The 26,959-nt window shown below is 38.1% G+C and overlaps 1 protein-coding gene across 1 annotated transcript in view; it reads left to right on the top strand.

Moving 5' to 3' along the window:
* The window catches only part of antxr2a (ANTXR cell adhesion molecule 2a), a 43,324-nt gene that overhangs the window by 6,208 nt on the left and 10,157 nt on the right, over positions 1–26,959 (top strand). Inside the window, exons 8-16 of the mRNA XM_043239516.1 lie at positions 2,179–2,239; positions 2,372–2,467; positions 4,067–4,136; positions 7,855–7,933; positions 8,079–8,174; positions 10,828–10,872; positions 11,395–11,490; positions 13,251–13,418; positions 13,597–13,677. Of these exons, the coding sequence (XP_043095451.1) occupies positions 2,179–2,239; positions 2,372–2,467; positions 4,067–4,136; positions 7,855–7,933; positions 8,079–8,174; positions 10,828–10,872; positions 11,395–11,490; positions 13,251–13,418; positions 13,597–13,677 (792 nt within the window). The remainder of the gene's footprint in view (positions 1–2,178; positions 2,240–2,371; positions 2,468–4,066; positions 4,137–7,854; positions 7,934–8,078; positions 8,175–10,827; positions 10,873–11,394; positions 11,491–13,250; positions 13,419–13,596; positions 13,678–26,959) is intronic.

Below are 26,959 nucleotides of genomic sequence, written 5' to 3'. Positions count from 1 at the left end.
CAGTCCTTTTTGGAAATGTTTCCTGTGATCTCCGAAGATGGACGTATTTTAGTAATTAACAAACTGGGTTCAGACCGATGCTTGATTCTAAAACAATCCAGATTTGTTATTTAACAGCAAAGTTTCCAAAAAGGCTGTTTTATAAAATATAGCTTTTGAAAGTTCACTTGGTTGTAAATTGTAGTTTTTTGCTAAACATTGTTTGTATGAACTTGCCAAAGCAGTTTCGTCCTACACAAGTCTGTTGACAATTCTTTTGAGATACTTTCCATTTGGGTCATTATGCATTGAAATGTTCCCGAGCAAGTATTTTTCAGTGCATTTTTGCAGCTTTATGTCCATGGCATTTACCAACGATACGGTTTAACATTGTAAACATGGTATGAACTGAAGACTGAACATCATCTGCCGTCAGTAAACCATCACCAGCTGATGTCAGTGTTTTTGTATACGGGTGTGTTGTTTTGTTACCACAGGAATCGATTTCTGGGATATTTTTCAGGTTTAGTCATGCGAGACAAAAGACAGGACCTCCTTGTAATTTATTGTATTGTTCAGAAAAGAGATATGAAAAAAAGACCAATCATTTTGTTACCGAGTAAGCTTGTTTGGCCAAATGGAGTTTCAGGCCCAGCAAAACAGGCATTCTCCAGTGATTAGTAATCTTGGAGGCTGGGCTAGTTGGCCTCATGTTGCTCTCTGCTCAGATTTCCAGGATTTGAGATCATCTGTGCAGCTTTGCAGTCCGGGCCTAAAGTAGACTTAACAGAGATTTTGTGAAAAGCAAAAGCCTAAAGAATAGATTTATCCAAGCCTAATTTGATATTCCAAGAATGTTTTGATTGATGGCAGAGAAAGTTTTTTTTATTTTCTCTGACTTCATTTAAATATTTGCATATATACACTACTATTCAAATATTTGGGGTCAGTATTTTATTATTATTATCATTATTATTGTTGTTGTTGTCGTTGTTGTTATTTTTATTTATTCATTTATTTATTGAAATTAATGCTTTTATTTAACAGGAAATGCATTAGTGTATATACCTCCACAAAACATACATCTGTAATGGAGGGAATGGATCTTGCTTAAACAGTCACAAAGATTAAATCGTAAACACAGGTTTCTGAGTATAAAAATAAATACTGACCCGGTTGTGATGTGAAAGGGAAGGATACTGTGGTCAGATTAGGCCAAGAATATTTTGAGGCAAATTTAAAAGCATTACTTAGTGGTAGTGGTAATTCTTATAACCCCCGTACACATTATACATATAGTCATGGAAATATCATGCTTTTGAGCTGTCAGAAAAAGCACAGTACTTGAGTATAGCACAGGAAATGCTATTTAAATCTGACTGCAGCTGTGAAAACACTTTCAGCAGGATGGTGAACCAAGGCAGAATAAAAGCTTAAAAAAAGGTAAAATCCATGATCTCGAGAATTGTTGGCACTGCAGGAATGTCATGATTAGCCAATCACAATTGAGTATTCTAAATATCTGATAATTATAGATAGATGGCTGCTCTAATGCATCAAGTCTATTCCTATGTGTGTATAGATACCTGTCAGAGAGAATAAGTTGAAACGTCTTGCGATGAACTTCCCTTGTATCATGCCATCTCATAACTCATTAAAGAGCCATAAAGACCATCCTGTGTATCTTTCAGCCCTGACGTTCAGTCGGTGTTCCTTCTCCCGTTTAATGATAGTAGAGTTTATCAGGTGTCATATTCAATCAGCCTGTTTTATACGTGTCCTCCACTTCAGTCTGAAGCCTCATCTCTACTGCAGGCGATTCGGAGGACCATATCTTTCTGTTAATGTTGTCTTTTTGCCCGTTGTGTACAGAGATTTGCATAGTTTGTCCTCTGTTGATTTATGTGGATGATGGGAGAAGCGATGGTGGCCTCTCACAGGCCTGTTTATATGATAATGTCAGCCTGCGGTCTCTAATAGAGCTGAAGAGGGAAAATGGCACAGCATAATTTCCCCATAACGGCTGACACGGGTCTATCCCACACTGCACTGTATGTGATGCTCGTCTCATTGAGCTTGATTTGGCATAGCAAACATCCACAGCGTGAATGCTAAAGACCCGGACACTGCGATAGCTGATACAGTGATTCAGCAGTGACAAGTACTGATTTGAATTATTTTATTTTTTTCATATTACAGATCCTCAAGCAATCATGCACAGAGATTCTAACAGTGGAGCCGTCCAGCGTCTGCGTGAACGGTACGCATTTCAAGGGCTGTCAGGGTGGATGAAATTGCGTTTTTGTGTGTGTGCGCGTGTATGTGGTCGTTGATTTGGGTGAACGCCCAGGAGTGCTTCTCATTATGTCCTCATCTGTTTTACATACCTCAGAGACCTTTGACATTGTTTTGAGAGGGAACGGGTTCACACTGGGGAGGCAAACAGAAGGAGTGCTCTGCAGTTTCATAGTGGATGGAGTTACTCTTCGTAAGTATGGTTATGCTGCATATAGTGATCTAAGCCTTACTGGATATGATACTTCTTATCAAATGGTTTAAGAGAGGTTCTGTGTCTGAAAATCAGTTGTGTCAGACAGGAAGTGACAAGCAGGATACACCTAAAATGCAAGATGTTTTGTGGCTTAACTGTCACATTAAGCTACTAACGACTGAATAAGTTGTTGAACTACACCAACGGAGATATAAAGCAGTGGATTTTAAAGGGATAGTCCACCCAAAAATGAACACAAACGAAGATTGATAACTCACCTTTGCAGTCTGCCAGTCATATAATGCTAGTCAATGGGCACACAGTCTTTAGTAAGAGTAAAAAAAAGCATACACAGACAAAAGCAAATTAAACCATGCGGCTCGTAACAATACATTGATGTGCAAAGACACAAAACGATCATTCTGTGCAAAGAAACAAAACAAAAAAAACTCACCTATGATACACCACAAGGTACGACTTATTTTCAACAGCTTACACGTTTTCTTTTTCTTGCTTTACGGAGGGTCACAGACTTATCCGTGCACTTATCTGTATCCTGCCACCTATCTGTGACATGGACCACTGACACTGTACAACCCTTAATTTCAATTAGGTTACTCTTTGCACATCAATGTATGCATCCCGAACCACAGGGTCTAATTTGCTTTGGCCTGTGTATGTTTTTTTACTCTCAAAGATTGTGTGCCCATATATTTCCATTATGTGACTGTGACAGACTACAACGGTTTTATTTAAACATCTTTGTTTGTGTTCTACGGAAGAAACAAATTCGCCTACTTTGCTGCCCATGGGGTAAGCAGATAAACATTTTAGATTTTTGGGTGAACTATTGTTTTAGCCAGTTTGGAGCACACTGAAGAACTGACGTCAAATTATTTCATTTAATTTAATAAGTTTAATATAATTTATTATTTCTCTATAATAAAACTTGATATAACTAACTTGATATGCTAACAAAAGTATTTCCTTAGCAATAAAGCAACTTCTTTTTTTTAAGGGAAATATCTTCTAGAAATGAAACTTTCATTCACGTGTGCTTATGCTCATGTCTCAAAATCCTAAACTACACATTGCATTTATATTTTTCATTGCATCTTCATTTGCCAAAAGGTTTGGCACAATATAAGGTATATTGTAATTTGTGTAAACTATTATTTAACTGTGTATTAAAATCATACACATATAGTTTTCCGTAGGCAGCCACATGCTATATAGCCACTGCAGTGAGCTCTCAAGTCCTGTCCCTAACAGACTCTGAATGGTGTTTCCTTCATGAGTGCATACCAGTAGTTGACAGATCCACATATGGCATCCACATTTTTGCGTGCTGCTTTTGTAACCAGACAGGAAATACATTAACGTTAAATTCTGTGTGCCTTTAGTAGTGGTGCGACAAAGAAATTATTTTCAAGAAACGGCACTCCTCCCTAAACTCTTCCCATGCACACGTCAGCAGTTCTAGCGAGCCTCTACATTATAACAAATGGCCTGGATGAGCTCATCTTGGGGGGAGTTTGTTCTCCAACGAGTTTGGCGGCGGATCATAACACAATCAACTTTCTGTTTACTTTGCAGAGGTGAAGCCAAGCAAGGTGAAGGACAACTATATCCTGTGTCCTGCTCCAGTGCTGCAGTCAGTGGGACAGTGAGTATTCATCTTTCATGAAGCGGCAAGTGTCACTGAGATCTCCATATGTACAGAAAGCAGACATAGCTTGTGTTACTTGACTGTTACAGCCTATTGCTCAATTGTGACCCATTAAAATACTGTGTGATACACCGGCCTAAAATGTCATGTTACAGCATTACGTTATTAAAAATAAGCGAGAGACACAGCACCCTGTTTAGATCTGGGATTAGCTGTGAGCAGCTTGTGTGAAATTATGGTTTGACTTAACTGGGACATTTGATCCACTATACGTGGTCGCCATTCATAAGGCTTGCTTAATTAACTCTTGGCTGGCAACTGTGACCCATTAAGTAGTTTGGTGCTATGAACGGCTAGTAAACACATCTGGTGGAAGGCTTTAAAAGGATGTGCGACAGATGCACCGATTCCCTTTTCCACGCTCCCATTTAAATAATTCACTGCGTACTGACAATAGGCTACCACATCACACCTGCAACGTTGTTGAGTGCTAGAAATTTTTCTTAGCACTCTCTCTCCGTTTCTATCCCATCTGTCCAATTTGCACTCAGAAAACCGCCTGTTTTGGATCGGAAGCACATCTAGGATATGCCACTCACTAGTTCATGTCATTTATATGCAATCATACTGGAGTTGCCCTGAACAATCCCTACCGAACAGACCATTAGAGAGTATCAAATAGTGTCTTTTTGGTTCAGTGACGTAGCGCCAGATATCAGGGTCTCATCTGCAACGACAGCTGTTGGTTCGTCAGACCAGGATCTAGGGCATCTGTCAGCCTGCCCATTAGCGCTGGCCGGCCCCGTCCCTTTGAGTCTTTGGCTGGAGGGGGTGAGGAACTTTTGTCTGGCAGCAGCATGTCCTCACCTGCGTTTTCACAACAACAACGGAGTGAGAAAAATAACTGAGGGACAGACCTGACACCTGCCTGCAGCGTGAGTGGTGGAACGTGCCTCATCAATAATGAATCTGATCTGTCAGGCCGCCATTTTAGTTCCATCTGCACAGGGGGTGGGTGATGCGCCCAGATAACATGGCAGTGCTGCTTTCACCAGAGCTCCTCCTCTCACTCTGCTAGATGATAAAATGATGGTCACTTTCTTTCATAAACGAAAGGCGATGACTTGCTGAATAGTTTATATATTTTTGAATTAAAGTTTGGTGTTTTTCGTATGAGGTTATGTCATATTGGATGCTTTCACCAATGCTGGAAAGCTGCTTGCCAAGCTACAAGTTATCATAATTTGGTCTTTAATACCCAGTCGATGTATTCTTGTGGAAAAGTAGTTAGTTATACTACTGTTGTGGTTTGGTAACATTTTATAAGACATTTTATAAATTCACTGAGGCTGTTCATAAAATCCAGTAAAATTGCTCATTTAAAATAACTGTTTTCTATGTAATATACTGTAGTTTAAGCCATTAATCCAGTCTTAAGTGTCAAATGATCCCTCAGAAATAATTCTAATATGCTGATTTGGTTCTTAATTTTTTCTTATTGGGTAGCAATATTTATGTGGAAAATTGATATATATATATATATATATATATATATATATATATATATATATATATATATATTAATTGATATATTGATTATATATATATATATATATATATATATATATATATATATATATATATATATATATATATATTAATAAAAAGTTAAAAAGAACAGCATTTATTTGAAATAGTTTGTAAAAAAACATAGCTATATACATGTATTATGAAGTATAGTTAATACTACATGCTACTAAGTGGCAAAGCACAACTGGAATCATTTATTATATAAATATATGTTTTTTGTATTAATGTAAATGATATCAAGTACAATATATTTGTTGTAAGCAGTTTTAACCTGGCACAAAAACAATTTAAACATAAAATAAAAATATAATAGCAGCAGATAATTTTAGAACAGTGTGCAGTGAACCTAACAGATTTAACTTTGCTTTAACTTTAGTCAGGCTTGATGCATATGTTAGGCCTTCAATAATGCAATAATGCCTTTAGTGACACCAGTGTCGTCCCATTCAGCTACTTTACTTTCAGTTTCTGTCACCATGTGCTTTGAAATCAAACTCGCACACCACACCAATCTCGGTCTCCTGAGGTGCTATGAGGGGCCTTCTGTGACTGCAAAAGCACTTTTGTGTCCATGTGCGTGACTCATTCTGCTGAACTTCTGTCACATTTTCTTCTAGTCTGCATTTCTAGACAAAAGAAAACCATTAGATAAGGCAACTTTTTTTAGCATGGGATTCACCCATTTTTAGTATAAATGTAGTTGGGAACCTTTGGGGAATGCCTTTTAGAGTTTACCACAGAGTTTACTCTTTCTTATGATTTGGGTCGTTCTGGCAGGCGTCGTGGTTTAAGAAGTACCTCTAAACATAAATAAATCAGCCTTCATTAATTGTGGAATTTATTGCCAATTCCAGTGTCCAGTACTGATTGAATGTATCAGTATTGATACATGTATCAGATGTATCAGAATCAGTTCTCATGCTTTGTGTTTTGTGTCCAACAAAGACTGAAAATAGTTGATCGGAGGAATTTCAGAGCGTCAAGTTCAAGGAGATAAAATCATTTAGTGAATCGTTCTCCTTTCTTCACCAAACATACATATATCCAGCTTGATTAACAACCTGCCTCCCATTTGCATGTATTGAGTATGTCAGCTGAATTAGCCTCTCCTCTCATCCATTCAGCACACGGACCTAGTTAACATGCAAAAAACCTTTTACAAGCTTCCTACAGCCTCAGGACTCGATTTTCAAAAGGCTATGACAATTCAACCTAATATCATGTAAAAACCCTCAAGAGACCAAAAAAACTACATTACTGTGCAGTACTGTGACAGATTTTAAAGTGTGGGTTAGGCTGTCATGGGAAAAGTTAGTTTTTCAGATGTTGTTTGTGAAGTAACCTTGCTGTTCTCATTGGTAATACTTTGCGCAAGACCCAAAATCTAAAAGATTACTGAAATCTTTGTTGTTCGCTGTAGATAACTCTAATTCTGCAATGTCTCTATTGCATCGTCATTGGCTCTGCAGACAGTGGTCTGTCTTTTTTACATATTCTCTCATTTTGGGAAGGATCTCAGGCGTTCAGTCAGTCGATTTCCTGCTTGAGGATTCTCATTAGCCCCATGGTAATTGTCTCCTGCATAATAGACATATGGAAATTACAATGCCGTTCATCATTAGTGCCTTAATTGCGAGCCACCTTCAACTCCCTCCTCAGTAAATAAGAGAGAATTTCAACTCACATTCTGTAGGAATTAAACTTCAAGTAATCTTCATGACACCAGTGAGCATCACTAGGTTTACATTTTTTTCTGCAGTTTTAAATTTTAATTCATATTTCATTTTGTTTCTCTGTTTTTGCCTGTTTTTGTCTGTTTCATTATGAGTTTAAAGTAATTCCCTTTTTCTTCTGTTTAGTCTGTAAAACACTTATTATTACACACTTCTTTTATAAGATATTCTAAAGAATCTCCAAATTTACCCCTTCCCTATAGTTTCTTCTCCATTACTTTAACTCGTCGTCATATTACAGAAATATATTACAGAAAAATCTCTACAAGTAAAGCATACTATACAGTTGTGCTTAAAGAATAACTTCAAACTTTATTCAAGGCAGTGTGTTTTTACCATTACATAAAAAACAACAACATTCAAATGTCCGATTATGTGTTCTCTTCCTACAGAGAAATGGACGTTCTGATCAGTTTAAATAAGAACTCATCATATATTTCCAGTGCTTTCATCATCACTGCCTCCACATGTGTAAGTCAGACATGAGAATGTCTCTACAGCTTATATACTTTAAAAATTTGGTTTTAATGTTACATGCAGTATTTCCTTTCTTTCTGTTTTCAGAAGATTTTGCTATTATGCTGTTTTTAACTGTAAATGTTCCCTCTCTCATTAGTCGGACGGTACAGTGGTGGTAATTGTGCTCTTGGTGCTCTTGCTGCTGTTGGCTTTGGCTCTGATGTGGTGGTTCTGGCCTCTCTGCTGCACTATCGTAAGTGTCACATGTCTTGCAGCATCCCAGTGTAAAATTTGTCCCTTTCCATCTACATTTGTCCCTTTTAATCTATATTAAAATTGAACTGGGATTGTGATTAAAATGAACATGTTCTCTATATTTGCTTTATATGGTATTCTCTTGGCGCTTACACAATTTGTTTACAAGTATTGCAGTATGAGCTGCTTCCATTTTAGCGGAACAGTATAAAGATCTGACCACATCCTGACTAATCATCTACTATGTGAAACTAGACCAATTGCTGAAATGTGGAAGTATTTCATATGCGCGAAAACAAAGCTCTTTTTTTTTTGGTGGTTATGTTTTTAACCAAACAAAGTATGCCCTCCTATAATTAAAATAATAATTGAAGTAAAAAAGCAGCTATGCTTCTCGGCTCTGATGTGCATGTATATACAGATGGTGCACTTACAAAACATCTAGAATTCGTGGAGCTGGCGAGTATCGCTATGGCAATCAGCATCACTGCACCACAAATGATATGCACCACCTCTCTTTGAGAACCTGGCGGGAGCCTTTCCAGGATGAGATGGAAGCATATTTTGGAAAACCAACAAAGGCATTAAAATGTAAACCCCCCGCAGCATGTCTGGACTCGGCCCTGTTTGTCTTGGTGGAGGAGCTGCTGTTCCTCTCCATCAGGGACCCCGGCACAAGAGAAGGGCCATGTGTGCTTTGTTAATATTTAAACTCAGCCTTGCCAGTTTCCAGCAATCAGAGAAATACAGAAGCACCTCACGAAACACGCAAATTAGTATCCACAGCCACAGCAACACGTTTTTTTTTTTTTTTTTTGCAGAAATGCCAAAATTTTACCAAATGATAATTAGATGGGTCAGAAGACAGTAGAGGGTCAAGTATGAAAGTATGAATATGCGTTTTTGCACCATGAAAAGGGTCAGTCCAAAAATTAAATTGACTGCAGTCATCTATCTAAACACTAATATATATATATATATATATATATATATATATATATATATTATTTTATAAATTAAATATTAAGTGTAATTTAATTTCTATTAAGGCATCTGTTTATGTATGTACCGATAACGCACTCCTAGGTCATTAATTTTTTGTTTTACTGCAAACAGGTTAATTTTATGTTAATGGAAATGCACCATTTTAATTTGCAAATATGCTACCTGCTACTTGTCCATGATCATGTTAAGCCTGGGAAACAGCTTGACACAACAGTGTGTTCAGAGGGGTGAAATGGACAGATTATAAACTCCAATTGGACAATTATCCCGAAAGCCATATGGGGACGTTGCACTGCTGGACTGTGATTGGTTGATTCCACAGCTGTGCCACTAGTTTTTAGCCCCTCGTGCGAGTGTCAGATGGCTAAGTACACTGACATTTTAGGATTTAATTATCAGCTCTTTATCGTCCCAACCACATTTAAAGGGTTGTCCCGGCTCCACATCTGTCCGTCAGGTAGTTTGAGAACCTAACAGCCCAGCGTGTCATTTGTGTAATGCCTTATTTATCCCACAATATGTCTGGCAAATATAAATCTGCTCTTTAATTACTCAATAAAAAAAGCTAATCCTTTAGCACAAGGTTCTGTCCAAAGTTATGTTAATCATCACACGCTGGGGCCCCACGGACGGATGGGACTGGATTTTCCAGCAGTCAGTTGTGAGTCAAAGAGCAATTAATTAACTCTAATTGATCATTTTCCATCATTATAATGGTAACAATGGCGAAATGGTATCAGTGTGCTTTAATGTGAATGAAACAGCTGTTCTACCCATGATATGTGATGATTAAAAGGCATTTTTTGCTGAAAACTAATTTAGTAAATGCTTAACCTGCGATGGCAGTGTATCCATCTTTCATGTTTAATGAGACAAGGCTTGCTTCCATTTTGGAAAGCATCAGCAGTGGATGGGGTTACATATTTGACAGGTGAAACATGGTCACATCCAAGATGTTTTATCTAGATTGTTGGAGTCTTACGAAAGGTTTGCTGAGCTTTTTCGAATCTCATATGTAGCCAAATATATTGCAGTATGGTTTATCTTTTTAGCCTCAGTGACTGGAACTCGTAAATGACATTGGATTCAAACAGAACTTCAGTCTAGTAACATATTTATCCATCATGTTGAAGAGTGGTTTGATGGGTCAGGTTTGCGGAGCGATCAGTAGTATGACGACATTTCCAGTGAGGAAGACGTCACAGGAAGACTGTGAGTGAAGTCACCTGCTGAATCCGGCTTCGTGTTTCTCGTGACGGATAAGCAGTTACAGAAAGTGCTGCAGGAAGGCATCTCATCCTGTTAACTCTCCTCTCCTTTGCACTGGGGATCAGCCTGGAGTGAAGCCCAAGTTTCCCTTCTGCATTTCATTGCAGCTAATTAATTCCTCAGGACTTTATGATTGGGGGATTGCAGGGGAGCGTTGAACCTCGTCCAATTAATTAAGAGGTAAACGGACCACTGTGCTCACCCCCAAAGACTCCCCTGTCAACAAGTTGATTTTTGGGTTTTCTTTATTTTGCACCAGGGGCCTACAGGGTTAGTTTACAAGCAGATCCCTGTAATCAGTCGTGGTGGTGCCAGCCTCCAGTTGTTCAACTTAATATGCTTAATTTAATTTATAAATATTCTGTTTATATTCTCAGGTTATTAAAGACCCACCCCCTCAAAGACCTCCTCCACCTCCACCTGTAAGTATCTATCTATCTGTCTTAAACTTGTCATTTTTGTATAACAAAAAAAACGTTTATGGTATTATTTTTAAAATGCTAAAATACAGTCATAATTTCAAAAGATTTTTTACATTTTAATTTCATTCAGAAAGGATGCATTAAATAATCAAAAGGGACATTAAATGCATTAATGTTACTATAAATGTTTCAAATTAATGCTATTCATAAAAATAAGGTTTTTTACAACAATAATAAGCAGCAGCAAAGTTTTAAGCATTGATAACTATAATAATATAGGCCTCTTCAGCGCCAATTAGCTTAATTTCTGAAGGATGGTGTGACTCTAAAGTCTGATATAACAAAAATCCAAGTTCGGTAAAACATTTTCCAAAAATTTAATTAAAAATATAATATAAAATATTGACATCCTGACCCAAACTTTTGAATGGTAGTTTGCATAAATATAAATATATACAATGCTTTCTTTAAGGCTGGAAGTTTCAGTTTGGTAAATTTTCTGTCCATATTTACTTTTGTCAGAAGCCAGAGCCAGAACCAATATCCAAGAAGAAGTGGCCAACCGTGGATGCATCTTATTATGGAGGAAGAGGAGCTGGTGGAATTAGACGCATGGAGGTGAACATCGAGACATTACACTTTAATGATGCTTAGAATGATTTGCGGCCCCCTGATGACAGGAAAGGTTTTGATGTCATCACAGCTGTCTTTGAGCATTTAGCAGTTGTCCACCACCTCCACACTCTCTCTTTCTCTCTCTCTCTCTCTCTCTCTCTCTCTCTCTCTCTCTCTCTCTATCTCTCTCAGGAGTGTTGATGACCTGCCTGACATTATTAATGCTTTGTATGTTTATTAAGATGTTATTGCTACATCAACATGTTTCTTTTCCTGACAGTTTTCATAATTCTACAACTAACATAAAATTGTATTTTATGCAACAGTTTTAAACGGTTAATGAGCTGTACAGATTTCTAGTGGGGGTGTGCAATTTTGCCTGGAGCCTGGAGCAAGAATGTTTTTGGAAAGTTGGACTGTCCTGGTTTTCTTTGGCCTTCTCTCACCAGTGACAGTGCAGTGAGAGTTTTGAAGAAAATGGAAAATCTGAAGTGGACATGGAGTGGGGTGCTTTGATTGGCGTCACACGTAGGGATACTATACTGCATATTTTAAATGAACATTGAGATGATCATTTCCTGAATTGACCTTTAGCATTTAAACTATACATTACTTGGTGACATGTAAAACCTTGACTTCATTAGGAAACATTTTCATTGGTGTGTAAAAAAATATAACTAAAAGGTCAAATTTTATCTGAAATGTAATTAACTTAAAAAAACTACACAAAAAAATTGCTTATATTCATTACAACAGCACCCCAGCTTTTGTGATATTGCTATATTAACATAGCTTAAGGTTATATAGTATATAAGACATTGGAGTCATTTGGTATGGTAGTACTACTTGTGTTGCTCTAGATGACATGCAAATGTTAGTGTACTTAACTGCAAAGGTCCAGACCTAAATAATCAGGTGAAGGATTAATGAAGTGAGCTTAGAAAAGAAAACATATTGTTCTCTTTTGATCCACACAAGAACACTTGCTCTTCTTGCCCGTCTAAAAGCCTTTGTGTCTGTGATGTCAAGCTCAACACACCTCAAAGTTTCTGATAGAAATCCCCTTAAATGTAGCACAGCCCCTGACTGATGGTTTTGACATGACAGGGCCCTGCCAGTTCAGCTTCCATGATGTCCCGCTGTCTTAAGTCATGTTGACGCTGAAGGATTGAGAACTGCTGTGACGAGATAAATTCATCTTGCTGACTTCCATTCTGTCATTCGACTTTGTTCAGCTGAAATGTGCTACTTAGCACTGTATCCACCTCAAAGCTGGTTTGATATGTGCTCAGCCATCCCTTCTCCAAGCTCTCAACTAAAGGAGACATCATTAAAGTTCCTTCTGAAATCTTGGGAAAGCAATTCCACTAACTTTTCCCACGAGTGTATAAAGCTCAGGGCTTACTGGAACACATCTTTAATGTTTCGAAAGCTTTCATTCATCCAGACAACCTATCTCCATTTCTGAAGCCATCTCAGGATCTGGGGAGCAGGTTTACCTAAGATCAACCTGACTACTTCCTCTTTACTTAAAACACATCCTGACATGTAAAGAGGGAAACATGGGATGCAAATAATGTTTTATTAATTGAGAGTTGTTGCAGATTGGGACGTCCTGGGATGCTGTAGAAAAGCTGTTCTATTGATGTGTTCTTTTTTAATGTACAGCTTGAGGGGTGCAGTTTTAATTAAGTCTTTTAAATAAGGAAAAGGCAAGAATGTAATATAATAATATTAATATAATAATTAAAACTTCTGTGTAGGTCCGCTGGGGAGAGAAAGGGTCCACAGAGGAGGGTGCACGTCTCGAGAAGGCCAAGAATGCAGTGGTTTCAATACAAGAGGAAGCAGAAGAACCCATGATCAAAAAGCCATCTGCACCCACACCAACGTACCATCAATCTGAATCCAAGTGGTATACTCCAATCAGGGTGAGTCACTTCCTGTTGCTGTTGAGGGTTTCAAAATCTCTTCTTTGCTTCCCTTTCTTCATTTTGAGTTATAGTCCACCAAAAAATGGCACTTTATTATGGCACTTTATGCCTTTGCCTGAGATTAGTGGAAAGGAACTCATGCTAATTCCATGTTGATATTTTTGTTTTATCACAGGGTCGACTTGATGCACTGTGGGCTCTTCTGCGGCGGCAATATGACCGAGTTTCACTCATGCGCCCAACTACCGCAGATAAGGTAAGCCACAGACGGTTTACCCCAGTGCGGATTGCAAATATGATTCATCACCCTTACATAATATAACAAACTGGAGCCTTCCATCCAAATGAATCATAAAAGCGTACCAGTGTGTGTTGTAACAGTTTAGGGGCATGCATGTGCGTGTGTTTGTTTGCGTGTGTTACAGAGACAATGTTCAAGTTTCACAAACCCTAGCTCTACATACTCTCAACAGGATGTGACTGTCATGAGTTCGTATTGCAGACACTTCCTTTTCTGCAACTTTTTTTTTTTTTTTTTTTTTGTAGTAGAGATTACACTACAGTTGAAAAGTTTGGGGTCTGTAAAATTCATCAAGCAAACAATAAATATTGTAAAATATTGTTACAATAAAAATAAGGTTTCATATATGAGTTTTTTTTTCTTAAACATTTGTTAATATCACCAATATTAAAAAGGGTTGTGCCGCTTAATAGTTTTGTAGATTTCTTTTTAGATAAATATAGAGTTCAAAATAACAATAAAAAATCTTTTGCAGCATAATAAATCTTTTTACTGTTACTTTTGATCAATTGAATTCATCCTTGCTGAATAAAAATGTTAAATAACCCCAAAATTTTTACTGGTAGTGTATATTAAATATGAACTGAACTTGAGTCAAATGGCTCACCCTCTTGTGAGTGAGACAAAGATAGGCTTGAAGTAAACATGTCGTGCTGATGATGTGCACAGTGCAATTTATTTTTTTTTTTCTAAAGTAGGGCACAGTTTGAATCATTTGTTTGGGTTTGTTTCATCTTGAAGAAGCCCTCACTGCGTGTGCGGCGCTAGTGCTCCCATTAGCTACAATATCCCAGTCACGCTTGAGCCACTTGTTCTGTTTTACTTTCTTCAAACAAACTGTTAAAACCTTTGTAACTCTCAATACATGTGAGAAGAGGGTCTGGAGCCTCCAAGCGGGACCCTGGCACACTTCAGTCAGACCACAGCTCAGTCGTGCAGACTTTCAAGCCCTTGATCAAGTGCACTGGGTCCAGGCATGAGCTATCAAAGCCCGAGGAGTCCCTCGCCAGAGCCAAGGTGGGCCGCGTACACTCGACTAGAGAGAGGGGGGCTTTGATGCCCGACAGGAACCCTCCGGGGTCATGAATTTTTCAACGCTGGATCCGTGGGGTTACGAGGACTCGTACAGGTGTAAGGAAGCAGGTTGTCGCAGACATCTGTTCAGCTCTGAGACCCCTCCCGGTCCCTCCCCCACTCCGCCCACAGACAGACTGCTGGATTGTCAGCAGATGTAGTTTTTTCAAGACAGCCTGAACACTTTCTGCTCTCCCATTTACCGCCTGAGGGGCTCCAACACCAAAGGTAGAGCGGAGGGTGGACACAGCTGCACTGCCGAACTTGCCTGGGGCACAAATAAAGAGATCTAATGTGGTTTGACTGTGTTGTTAGGGAGACCGGGGAGCCAGAGAGGCACTTCAGAGCCAGCTTAGCGCTGCAACATCTGCCGTCAAGTTTCCGGAAAGAGCGGCGGGGGACAGCAGGTAGAGAAGGTGGCAGCGCGTCAAGGGCTGGCCTATTACTGGCGGGGGCTCTTTTGAACGCCCGCCCGCCCGCCTCTGTGTTTCTCTCTCCCTCTCTGACTCCCGCCTCTAACTAAGCATCTCGGCAGGGCTCGGCATTGTTTTACAAAGCAGCAGTCTGCAAAACACACTAATAAGCACCTTTTATAAATGAAACATTAACATACATTAACCCTGGAGAGACGCCACACAAAGGCAAACTCGAGACGGGACCCTCAGAACAGGCTTTTGTTTCTCCTGCTGCTATGGGTCTTAAAGGGATAATTCATCCAAAAATGACAATTCTGTCATCTTTTATTCCAGTGTTCAAATGTTTGGTGTTGGTAAGGTGTTTGAAACTTTGTTTTTAGAGAAGTCTCTTATAGTCACCAAGGCTGCATGTAGTTTGAGTAAAAATACATTAATATTGTAGAAAATTATTGCAATATAAAATAGAGTATATTTATTTGAGTATATATCAGAATCTTGTAATACTAAAACATAATTTTCTTAGAACCTTCAGATCCGTTAGCTTTTGGAAATCTTTTGTAGAATTAAAAATGCCACTTTTGATCAATTTAATGCATCCTTTCTGAATGAAAGTATAAAATCTTTTTCACCCCACACGTTTGAATAGTAGTGTATATAAAATAGGTAAATATGTATTAAAGACAAGTGAATCATCCATTTTTAGTTTTTTTTTTTACCCAAAGTACGGCGCAGTTTAAAGCATTTGTTTGTGTTTGAAAATCATTTTCTCACATCGTTCCAAATCTGTATGATTCGCATTCTTCTGTAGAACCCAAATGGATATTTAAAAAAAACAAAAAAACATCTCCATACAGTGAAAGTCATTGGGATCCACTGTTGTTTTGGATCTTATTATTTTTCGTTATTCAGACAAAAACAGTTAAAATTTCACCTGTTGTGTTTCACAAATGAAAGAACACCGTACAGGTTTTGAATGGAATGACACATAAGTAAATGATGACAGAATCTGTTTCCTCATTTGCAGACTTCTAGGGGTGGTATGGGAGTAATGATGTGAACTGATGGTGATTATAGATAGGGTGGTTTTACTATATTCATTTTCAAGATCTCATTCAGCAGGACATTTCTTCTTTCTTTTCTTTTTTTTTTTTTCTTTTCGTGAGCAACCAATCCTCATTTTTTTTTCTCTGGTTTCAACTCCCACACTCACTCACTCAGACAGAGCCGATACTGTCAGAGGTTTTGAAGCCAAGGAAGGCTCAGTGTGTAATACAAGCTTGGTGCAAATGTAGAATTTGCAGATTTAGCACCAATGGCTCCCCACACCCCCAGAAAGCAATGTTCAAGACGTATAATGTCACTTTAGCGTAGCCTCTGCATACATTAAACCCTATTAAAATCTCTCTCTGTATAACACATACCTTATTAGCCCATGCTGACTGCTTGCCTCCTTAGGGCAGTGCTGTAATGAGGTGGAGTGTATTTTTAAATGGTGTAAATTCCAACCTCAGACAAAGAAAACATGTCAGCTCGCAGTCCCGAGGCCTAGAGCTTGTGGCGGAACTCGCCCCGGCAAATAAATAAATAAATAAATATAAATGTACTGTTGCGGCCCAGTGTGACAGCATCTTAATTTAACAGTCATCGGTCACATAAACAGAGCGGTGGGAGCATTTTAATTAAGAGACTGTGAGCGGGCGGCACGGCGGGGCCAGCTCTTGAAGAATGCCATTAGAGGAGGCAGGAGAGAGGAAGAGAGGGAGGCAACGCTGGCATGGAGAAATAGCAACGGGGTAGAGGACGAAGGAGAGAGTGAGAACGAGGGAGAGAGCGAGGGAAAGATTAAGGCTCTAGGCTGGTGGGCCGGGTCCCTCAGGTCGGAGGCACACATGGCCAGGCTTAGCCGCAATAGTGTTTAAGAGCCCAGTCTCATGACTGGATTAGGGCTCGGAGCGGCAGACCGCGAACTGTTTGTGTTTTACCCCGGGAGCCAAGAGAGCGAACGGTGTCCTAATGAACTAGCAAGGCCAGTATGAAGTGGGTCTGGCTGCTGTAGTGAGGGACAACTGCCTAATGAGCAGAACTGAGCTGCACTGAACAGATCAGCAGTACAACAACACTCAGAAATGTGGTTTGCTTGGCACTTGTTAAGAGCAGCGTCATTTAGATACGCACTATCTGCGGTGCATTTCGAGCTCGCGCGTGTGTGTGTGTTTTTTTTTTTGTGCAATGTTAAAATACTTTTTCTTATTCCAGAGACAAAAATGTGCAAATTCTAAAATGTGCAAATACTACAAAATCGCTGAAAAAAAATATTTTGTTAATATACTTTTTTTTGATTGCAAAACATCCAATATCTTTTAAATATCTATCTAAATATCTTTTCTTTAAATAAGAACGTATGCAAATCAAATACAATCGAATAAGACTATTGAGACCACTATATTATTAAGATATTAATACCTATCTGTTATTAAGACTTGTTTTCAGACGTTGCATCTTAAATGTATATATTTTTTTTTTTGCCTTATTTCTCATTTGTAGTTTTCTTGTTTTAAGTATAAACCTAGCTATGTTCAATGAAGTTAATGCTAAAAGACAAAAATGTGAAAATAATAATAATAAAAAAAAGATTTTTAAATTAACATAAAAATTATATAAAAAATTGTCTTGTATAATGGTTGTTTGTTTTGTCACTTTTTTTTTTTTTTTTTGAAAAACAAGATTACGATACAGAAAATACAGACTGATTTTCATTTTATTTATTTATTTATTTTTCAGCAATTGCTGTGATTTTTATTTAAATTTGTTTGGCGCAAGGCAATCTGATTTAGCAGTTATTACTTCTGTAGTTTCATTTAGTGATGTCGCGTGCTGAAATGAAACACTTCAGCTTTAAGGCAAAATTGTTTTTTGGTTACATTTAATTGGTTCAAATTTTCACCCAAAATTTCTTTTGTGATGTATCCCATTGATATGCAGATTTTGTATAATCAATATGCTGATTAAACAAGAGCACAAATTGTGGACTCGCATCTCAAGAAAAATGACGGGAGATAAGAGTGCTTAATAGTATTTAATGATTTAATCTCCCTCTGATTGTGTTATCACAGGATGTTATGTGACAAATACAGTGCAAATACAGATTTTTTTTTTTGCCTCTAGGAAAAAAAAACACTTTCTGTTCTGTGAACAAATACAAGCAAGCGTTGGTCTCCATGTACAAATAAAACCTGGCAAATGTTATTAAGTTGAAACATACTCTAGATCAGAGGGCACAAGATATCTAATTAATGGGGTAATTGGAATTAAATCGGAGCGTCACAAATAATAAAGCAGAGGAAAGCACTTGTTTATGGAAGCAGAGAGCTGACCGCGTAAAGACACATTAACATATTTATAGAAGTATGAGTCTTTCACCTTCTGCTGTAAATCTTCACATCTTCATAATTTTCCTGAGCAACTGCGTTTTGTAGCCATTAAGGCACCATTGTGTTTGTTATGACAATCGGTGTGCATCCTTTAAACATGCTTGTGTCTTTTTTTTCTGGTCCTCATTAGTGCTATCAGCAGACTGGCCTGTTACCCTTAACAAGCATTAAGTAGAAAGCTGACAGTTCAGTTAAAGCGCCCCGGCCCCAGAGGAGAAATGACAGCTTTAACAATGACTGGCTTGCCGATTCCATGAAATGGCCCCTTGCTCTTTGAACCAGGTCTCTCTCCGTCTTTTTTGGGGGGTGATATGCGAAATGCAGAAAGTAGGGCAGATGTCCATGTGGCTGGTTGTAAATTCGACAATGTCTGCCGTGTTAATCTATGAGCCTCCTCAAACAGCCAGACCTCCTGGTAACAGGATTAGGTTGGGGACCCCAGTGAGCTGGTTTGGAGGGTGGCACTGGGAGGGGGGGGTGCCAAAGCGGATGACAAAGCTATCGGGTTGGAGTGGTTACACATTAGATGGGTTTGGACAGCAACTAACCTGTCTACAAATGTAGATAGATGGAGGTTTTCTTATTTGATTGGGCTTTAGCCATTGACTCCAGTATATAAAGCATTAACCACATTAAATTACTATTAGTGTTGTTGTATACGCAGTGGAAATAAATATCTATATATTTATTTTTATTTTATATATATATATATATATATATATATATATATATATATATATATATATATATATATATATATATATATATATATATATATATATATATATATATGTGTGTGTGTGTGTGTGTGTGTGTGTGTTTTGTGAACATAATAAGAGAACATGGTTTAAATTGGGGGGAGAAACAAACACTGAAATCATTTCATGTCATTCTAACAATTTTTCTCTATGCTTCCAATTCATTTATAAGCTTTCAGCATGGCTTTATTTGACTTAAAACTTTCTTTCTGGATTGAAGGCTTGAGCCGAGTATAACAAAATGCAATCCATTAACAATCATATTTTTTCCTTCCTCTTTGTTTGCTTTGTAATTTTTTCCCCATATTGAGGTCAAGTGTTTTAGCCTACAGAGGTTTTTATCTTAGTGATGAATGTGACAGAGGCATGTGCTCAGAAATCTTTTTTCCTCCTGTATCGGAGCAAATTCTGCTGATTAGCTGGGTGGGCTGGTACCTGCCCCCTTTAGCAGACTGTTTAACACAGGCGCAAGCTTCTGTGTACTTCCCCTTAACCCCCTGATTCAATCCGAGTTGATGTCCTGCCGTGTTTGCGCGTGTGAGTGTGTGTGTGCGCGCGCGCATGCAATGTGTGTGTGCATTCTCTTTCCCTTGGCCAGACTGGCTACAAATGTGCTCGCGTCAACGTGCGGGCCATTTCTTCATCGTCTATTAAAATCAAAGCCCCGTTGCAATGAGAGCTTGAATCTTGGCTTTAATTAAACAGCATTACTGTTAGTGTCAGACATTCCCTGGGCTGCTTTGTCGCATTGATTTTTCTCCTTGTGTGTGACAGACCTATGGAAATCATACAGGGAATCAGTAATGTATTGTAATTCACTCCTTCCCTCGTCTGATCGATTTGAATATTTAAAGTGATGAACACGGTGCATGACTGTTTAAAAGGCAATTTGCGTAGATTTGTTTTAGTGGTTTGTTTTTAAGATATTTAAATATGTACATTGTGCTAGTAAAAACAAGGACGAATTGGAAGAATTGAGAATTTGCTTTTTTTTTTTTTTTTTTTTTGAATTCAATAAATCTAGTAGTAAAAATGAAAGGGAGACACTAGTAAAATAATCACATTTTAAATTAATACATTTTGTTAAATAAAAATAAGAAATTTTAGTAAAAAAATGAAATAAAAAAAAAATTGATTTGTGAATGTATAGTAGTAATCTCAATTTTTGTAAAAAATAATCTGAATTGGAGAAACTGCTATAGCTTATAATACACAATGGATCTTTTTTTTATCAGTTTGTAGCTGTTCTTTTTCAGTTCTCTGAATGCCATGCACAGGATTTCAGTGGCTTGATTATGCTAATTAGTTTTAATATGCAAATTCGGGAGGCCTCTTTATTTTTAACCGATGGCCCAAGCAATATTAAATGCAGTTCTATTTTTTATTAGACGCTAATCATTTGTGCTCATATAATGCATGACTTTAACAGTGTTAAAAAATAACAGGACTACTGAAACTCAGTGTTTGGCTAGACGCTACGAAACAGCACCCTGATCTCCCTCTAGATCTGATATCACATCATATTATAGTTAAGATTCGTGGTTCCGTGATTTGGGCAGAAACGAACTTTCTTACAGGTCTGACGCAATGCAGCATGTAATTTTGAGCAGATGTATTTTTTAAGATGGCAAGTTTGGCATCCCTGTATCACTTTGCGTTTGGAGTGTCTTTAACATTTCATCACTAGAGCCTGAATTGGCCATAAATAAATTACAACTTGTGGTTCATAATTGATTGGAAGAAAGGACACAGATGTGACAATTATCGTGCAGCTGTTGAAAAAATTGGTTTATTCATTTATGTATTTGTTCCGTCCTGTCAGTCAAACATTCTCTCAGAGGAGGAAAGCTAGTGCCCTCAAAAAAAAAAAAAAACTAAATCAAAAAGTCCTGCTTCTGTTTCCCTAATGTCACTTCAAAACTTCTGCTCGGCAAGCTCACACTTTATCAAAATTAAAGAGATTTGAATCACAATCCATATGACATTCATCATCATAATAGATCATCATAACAGTTTATAATCTAACATAGGAAGTTTAATGATGATGTCAACCTTAATGAGTTATAGGTCACTCTGTCCCATACATCACATCATATATCAAATCAAGTAGAAACAAAGGACTCTGGGATCGTCGTCAGCAGAGAGATTTCGACATAAAGAGATCAGATCTGTGGGAAATGGCATTGTTTACTTTCCTTTGTTTTGATCACAATCATCTGGATATGTATCTGTGGGTCTCAAAACAAATGCATTTAAGTAGTTCTGAATCCCGATTTTTGTGTGCACAGATGCAGAACTGCTCTTGTGGTCTTAATAGTTTTAACCCATCAGATGGCCCAAACCGTTCCGAAGTGGCTGCCGCATAAATTTCCTACCCCAAGAAGTTTTGAGTTTTACCCATCGGTTCTATCTCTGTCCAACAGTAAATCCCAATACACTGCTCACTTCATTTGCATGCAAGTTGTATGCGTTTCATCTGATTGCATTTTAAAATATATTAAAGAATCGGTACAATGTAGTAATTTACCATCTGTCTTTTTTTTTGTGAAGGCAGTAGCGCTAATTAAGACTTAAACTGTTGATAGTAATGGAAGCAAGAAATGATGATGTGACGATGTGAAGATCTGTTGAAAGGCAAGGACTCAGGAGGGACTGAGTGTGTGTGTGTGTGTGTGTGTGACCTCTACTGGTTGTCTTGATTAGAAGCAGAAGGCCTTGTTTGTTTCTGGTTTTGGGCCCAGTGGAATCATGGGGCTCAATTTGTTTGGTATCATGAATGTGTTCACTTTAGTCTTCATGGGAGTAATAACTTCATCACATCATACTGACACTTGGGGCATTTAAGGACTTGAGGGAAATTCCTATGATTATAAATACATTGTGTAACACTATTGACTCATATACAGGAAGTCTGATTTGTTTATTGCATCATAATGTTGGTTGTTAAACTTTTTTTTTTTTTTGGCTTTAAACTTAAAGCAGTGACCCAACACAGAACCAATTTTTTTTTTTTTTTTTAATAAACGCAAACAAAATGCCCTTAAAATCAATCATTTGTGCTTGTTGGGATCTTTAGAGTTTGTTTGGAAACACAGGCTTTGACATCAGCAATAAATCAGAGGCTATTTTCTTCTCCCTGAAAAAGCTTTTTTTATGTTCTGACATTGCACTTCCTTATTTGCATTTAGCATTGTTTGTCCAAGCCATCCACAATGTGACCTATTTTTGAGTCACGACACACCAATTTAGAAACATTTTCCAGAATTGTGGATTTTCCTTGCTTTGAAACTGTTACAAATTGTAAAAAAAAAAAAAAAATGTTCTAGATGTTACAAAAAAATGTTACAGTGATGAGTTTAATGGATATGGGGAAGAGCTGAGCCTTTTTTGTCTCTGTGGGATATTGCAGTCTCATTTTTGATAGGTTAACATTGTTGTTTTTTTTAGAGGTCTTTTTATGTTTGCTATTCGGTACATATGCACAGAAGCAAGGCCATCGGGTATGGGTTGATATGATCCTCTGTAACATAAGGATATGGAAAGTTCTGTTCTTTGTAAATGGTTGCATATATTAGCACTAATTCTGTCGCTGTCGTCTGAGGCTTGGCTTGGGGGCACTGATTCTCCACAATCGGAACATATGCAAATAAATCTCATTTAAGTATATTTTTCTCACTGTAAGATATGTAGGTAGATTACATACTTTTAGAAAGTTGAAATCCTGTGCCCTATCTAAAAATGATTATGCACACAGCTTTTATGACCTTATTTGCATTAGTATTTTTTTCTCAGCACAGGACTGTATTATATTATATATTATTTAACTGGTGCTGAATGTACTCCGATAGCACTGCATTGTATTTATCATAACCATACGTTACAATAATCATAATATATATATATCAATTAGCCTTATTATCGAGTGTGCCTTATTTATTAAAACTCAGCTCTATTTGCCTGAGGCAGTTAACAAATGAGATGCTTTTGTACTGCACACTTTCTAGCGGTCATGATTTTAGCGGTTTATCAAATGATAGAAAAGAGCATTACAACCAGACTTATTTTTATATATCCAGACACGCGGTGAAGTCAAACTCTTTAACCCAGGGCTGGTTCACAAACCGGGGAATTGCGCTCTGCAAATTGCTTTTTTTGGATGTATTTGCAGCACTTTCTGATTTGCATAATTCACTGAAACAGCCACAAAGGCGGCATGTGCGAATGAACGCAGTTATCATTCTTAGCGAATTCCCTCCTTCGTTGTTTGCCGCTTACATTGTAGGGTTTTAGTCAAACCAGCTTGTTCTGCTGCTAGCGCTCTGGAATATGTTCTTATTCTAGGTCTGTTTGGCAAAACAATAAAAATGAATTAATTACATGTATTAAAATTTTACCTGCTAGGAAATTCAAATGAAATTAATTCTTCTTTTTTTTTCCCTCCGTAAAAACAGGAAGTTAATGAGTGTTTTGGTAGTAAAATTAAAGAGGCTACAACGTTGCTACTACCAGGGCTGGGCTAACTGGTTCTGGAGGCACCCTGACGGTGGCCGGTTAGCGTGGTGGCAGCGGTGTGGGTCAGCCCACCTGGGAGGGAGACAGCTGTCTCGTCGCTATCCAGCGCATGTCAGGCCTAATGACTCGCAGCTGACACCTTAACCCAGCCGCACTGCAAAGTAGCGCATTAGAATAATTACTCCCTGTCATCCTCCATTTAATAGCCAGGCCCACCGCTCCCCCCTTCCAAATATACCCACTCTCATCCACAGGGCCTGTCCTCTGCTAGCACACATACACGGCCTCAAACACTGTCATTGGTTGGACCATCAAGCTGAGAGCGCACTCGCTCTCCCCACCCCCTTGTCGTTTGCTCTTAGCCGATTCAATAGTATTTGCAAACCTCATTTGAGGAGAATGACTGGGAAACAGGCCGACGCCACTGCCCAAGACAGTGTTTGGCTTTGGTGGGAGAAAAACACGCTCTCACACACAGATAGAGATGTGCAGTCACAATACCATCCAGCCTGAGCTTGCAGCTCATTATCATGACATCTGCATAGCTTAAAACAGACACTCCTCCTCCTGATACAGTGGTGCTCTCAGCGCACTGGACCTTTTTTTTCCTGCATCTCACTTGTTGTTTTGATTTGATAGGATGTTATGATTTGTTATGATGCCTTGAGCAGATAATGTTTATTCAGAATTTTATCTCAGTCTTCACCGAAGGTGGACGTGGCGCTACCTTTTAAAAGTATGGGGTCGGTGTAATTCTTTTAATGTCTCTTATGTTCACCAAGGCTGCATATTTTTTTTACAAATATGATGGCAAAGATTATTTTTCAGAAGCCATTTCTCTAATCTTCAGTGTCACACGATTCTTCAGAAATCATTTGAATAAGCTGATTTACTGAACAGGAAACATAAACTAATGGTTGCTTAATATATTTGTGGAATTGTATTTCCTTTTTTTTCTATATTCAAAATAACATTTTATTTGAAGAAATAGTCTTGTGTAACATTATGTCTTCAGTCAATTAAAATCAAACGTGACTAAACATCTTAACAGCGTTAGGGATTTTTGGATCTTTCTGTTATTTCTTACATCATTGAGTGTAATCAGATATCTTACAATTATTGTTTTCTTGCCAGTTTTTACCACATACATATTTTGAAAATATATGTTTATTGCCAATGCTAGTCAGCAATAAACTGTAGCGAAACTGAAGAATCTGTTAAGATTTTCTGCAGTAGAAATGCAGCTATGAGTTAATGGAAGTTGATGAGTAGATGAAGAAAAGGCCGGCAGAGAAGTAGATGTGTAAGGTGTGACGTGGTGACTGGTGTCTGGTCTTCATGGGAGGTTGCAGCAGACGCTAGAGGAAAGGTCATGGGTTGTCTCGCATGGAACAATGGTAATCAAGAGGCTCTGACTAATTCAATAGGAATATTTCTCGGTATTTGTAGTGATTATTGGCTTGAAGCATTGTTACACCTGTACGCAGTTGCTTTGTATTTCAATAAGTGCTTACCCCATCGAATCTGGGAAATGCAGTGAACATTTTTGGTGTGTATATCTGAAAAATGATGTTCTATTGAAGTACTAGTTTTATGCTTTAATGTCTGTGTGTTCGTGTGTGTGTTTGTGTGTGTGTGTGTGTGTTTTCTCTTCCTGACCAGTCTGTTGTCTGACCAACTCAGGTCACATTAACCCAGTTCTCACAGTTGTGGTCTAGGAAAAGAAAACACACACACACACACACACACACACACACACACACAGCTCTCCTTAGTAATGTAGTGTGGCCTGAAGCTGCTTCATGCTGTTAGATTTCCACTGTTGCTGTGCAATGATCAAGTTATTTACTGCTTACATTACCATGCGGCTTGATAAGCATATTTTCCCCAGTAGACATAACAAGATGGTTTATCACCAGGGTTACTACTGAATATAGCAGGGTGTGCAGCCAGTGTGTATTTACACTCCTGTGCTTTATAGCACCACATAAATAAACCCTTTCTCTACTGTAATTTAAAGCTGAATTTTTTGCATTAAATAATGAGGGGAACTTGCTCGTAAAGGCATCATGAGGTCATTAATCAAAATAAAAGAGAATGTGTGCAGACTCAACTGTTTGGAAACTTTTTGAGTAAATGATTTAGTAGCTAAAAGCATTTTTTGGTTTTTTGAATATGGAAATTTTAGTTTAGTATAATTCGTATAATTTTTCATATTTTTCATTAATTCTCTGAAGATAAATAATCATGCAAATTAAATTTGATATTAAATTAAATATTTAAAGATGTGATTATTAACGTATAACTAGTCCTTGGTCTTTTTACTCATTTACAAGAAAAAAAATAAAAAGAGCTGGCCAGTTTGAGTCTACGACACCTTGAGTAGTATTTTAAATAGTTGTATATTTTCCTCTTTACATCGCAGTTTTTCTAACAGGTCACCCATTGACCTCTTTGTGGGCTGGGTGCCAGAAGCAATTCCACACACATTAGCCTCATCACTAGTTTTAATGCATGCCACCCCATGGGATGGTAGGCGCCCTGGCACGTGTGTGTGGTCGAATCCAAATGGCAGGAATCTCACACGGACGCAACACTGCTCCATCCTGACAGCTCCCTCCAATTACCGCCACTCCTGTCGCATGCCTCCCATCTCTCTCTGGCCCAGATCGCATGTGACCCCGCCTGCCGCCACGCTGGTGGAAGCAAAAGGGGAGACAGAGGAGTCCAAGGGGAACGGGAGGCTCACACAAACATACACACGGATACTTTTTCTGCATGCACAGTCCTCTTCTCAGCAGCTTCTCTTTGGTGTCTTTTTTTTTTTCAATTACAATAATGAATCATATATATTTACTGCATCAACACATTAAGTACATTTTTAAGGGGAGACACTAGAGGCAGAACCCCTTTTTTTGTGCACATGTCAAATTTGAGATTTTGGGCTTTTGGTTTTTTTCATACTAGTGGAAAGAAAACATCCAAAAGACAGCGTTAAGCGTTTGTTTTCAGTTCACTTTCTATTAATATCAATAGACTTAACAAT

This window comes from Puntigrus tetrazona, chromosome 5 (assembly GCF_018831695.1).
Source record: "Puntigrus tetrazona isolate hp1 chromosome 5, ASM1883169v1, whole genome shotgun sequence".
Taxonomy (NCBI): Eukaryota; Metazoa; Chordata; class Actinopteri; order Cypriniformes; family Cyprinidae; genus Puntigrus; species Puntigrus tetrazona.
This window is presented reverse-complemented; position numbering and strand designations above follow the sequence as displayed.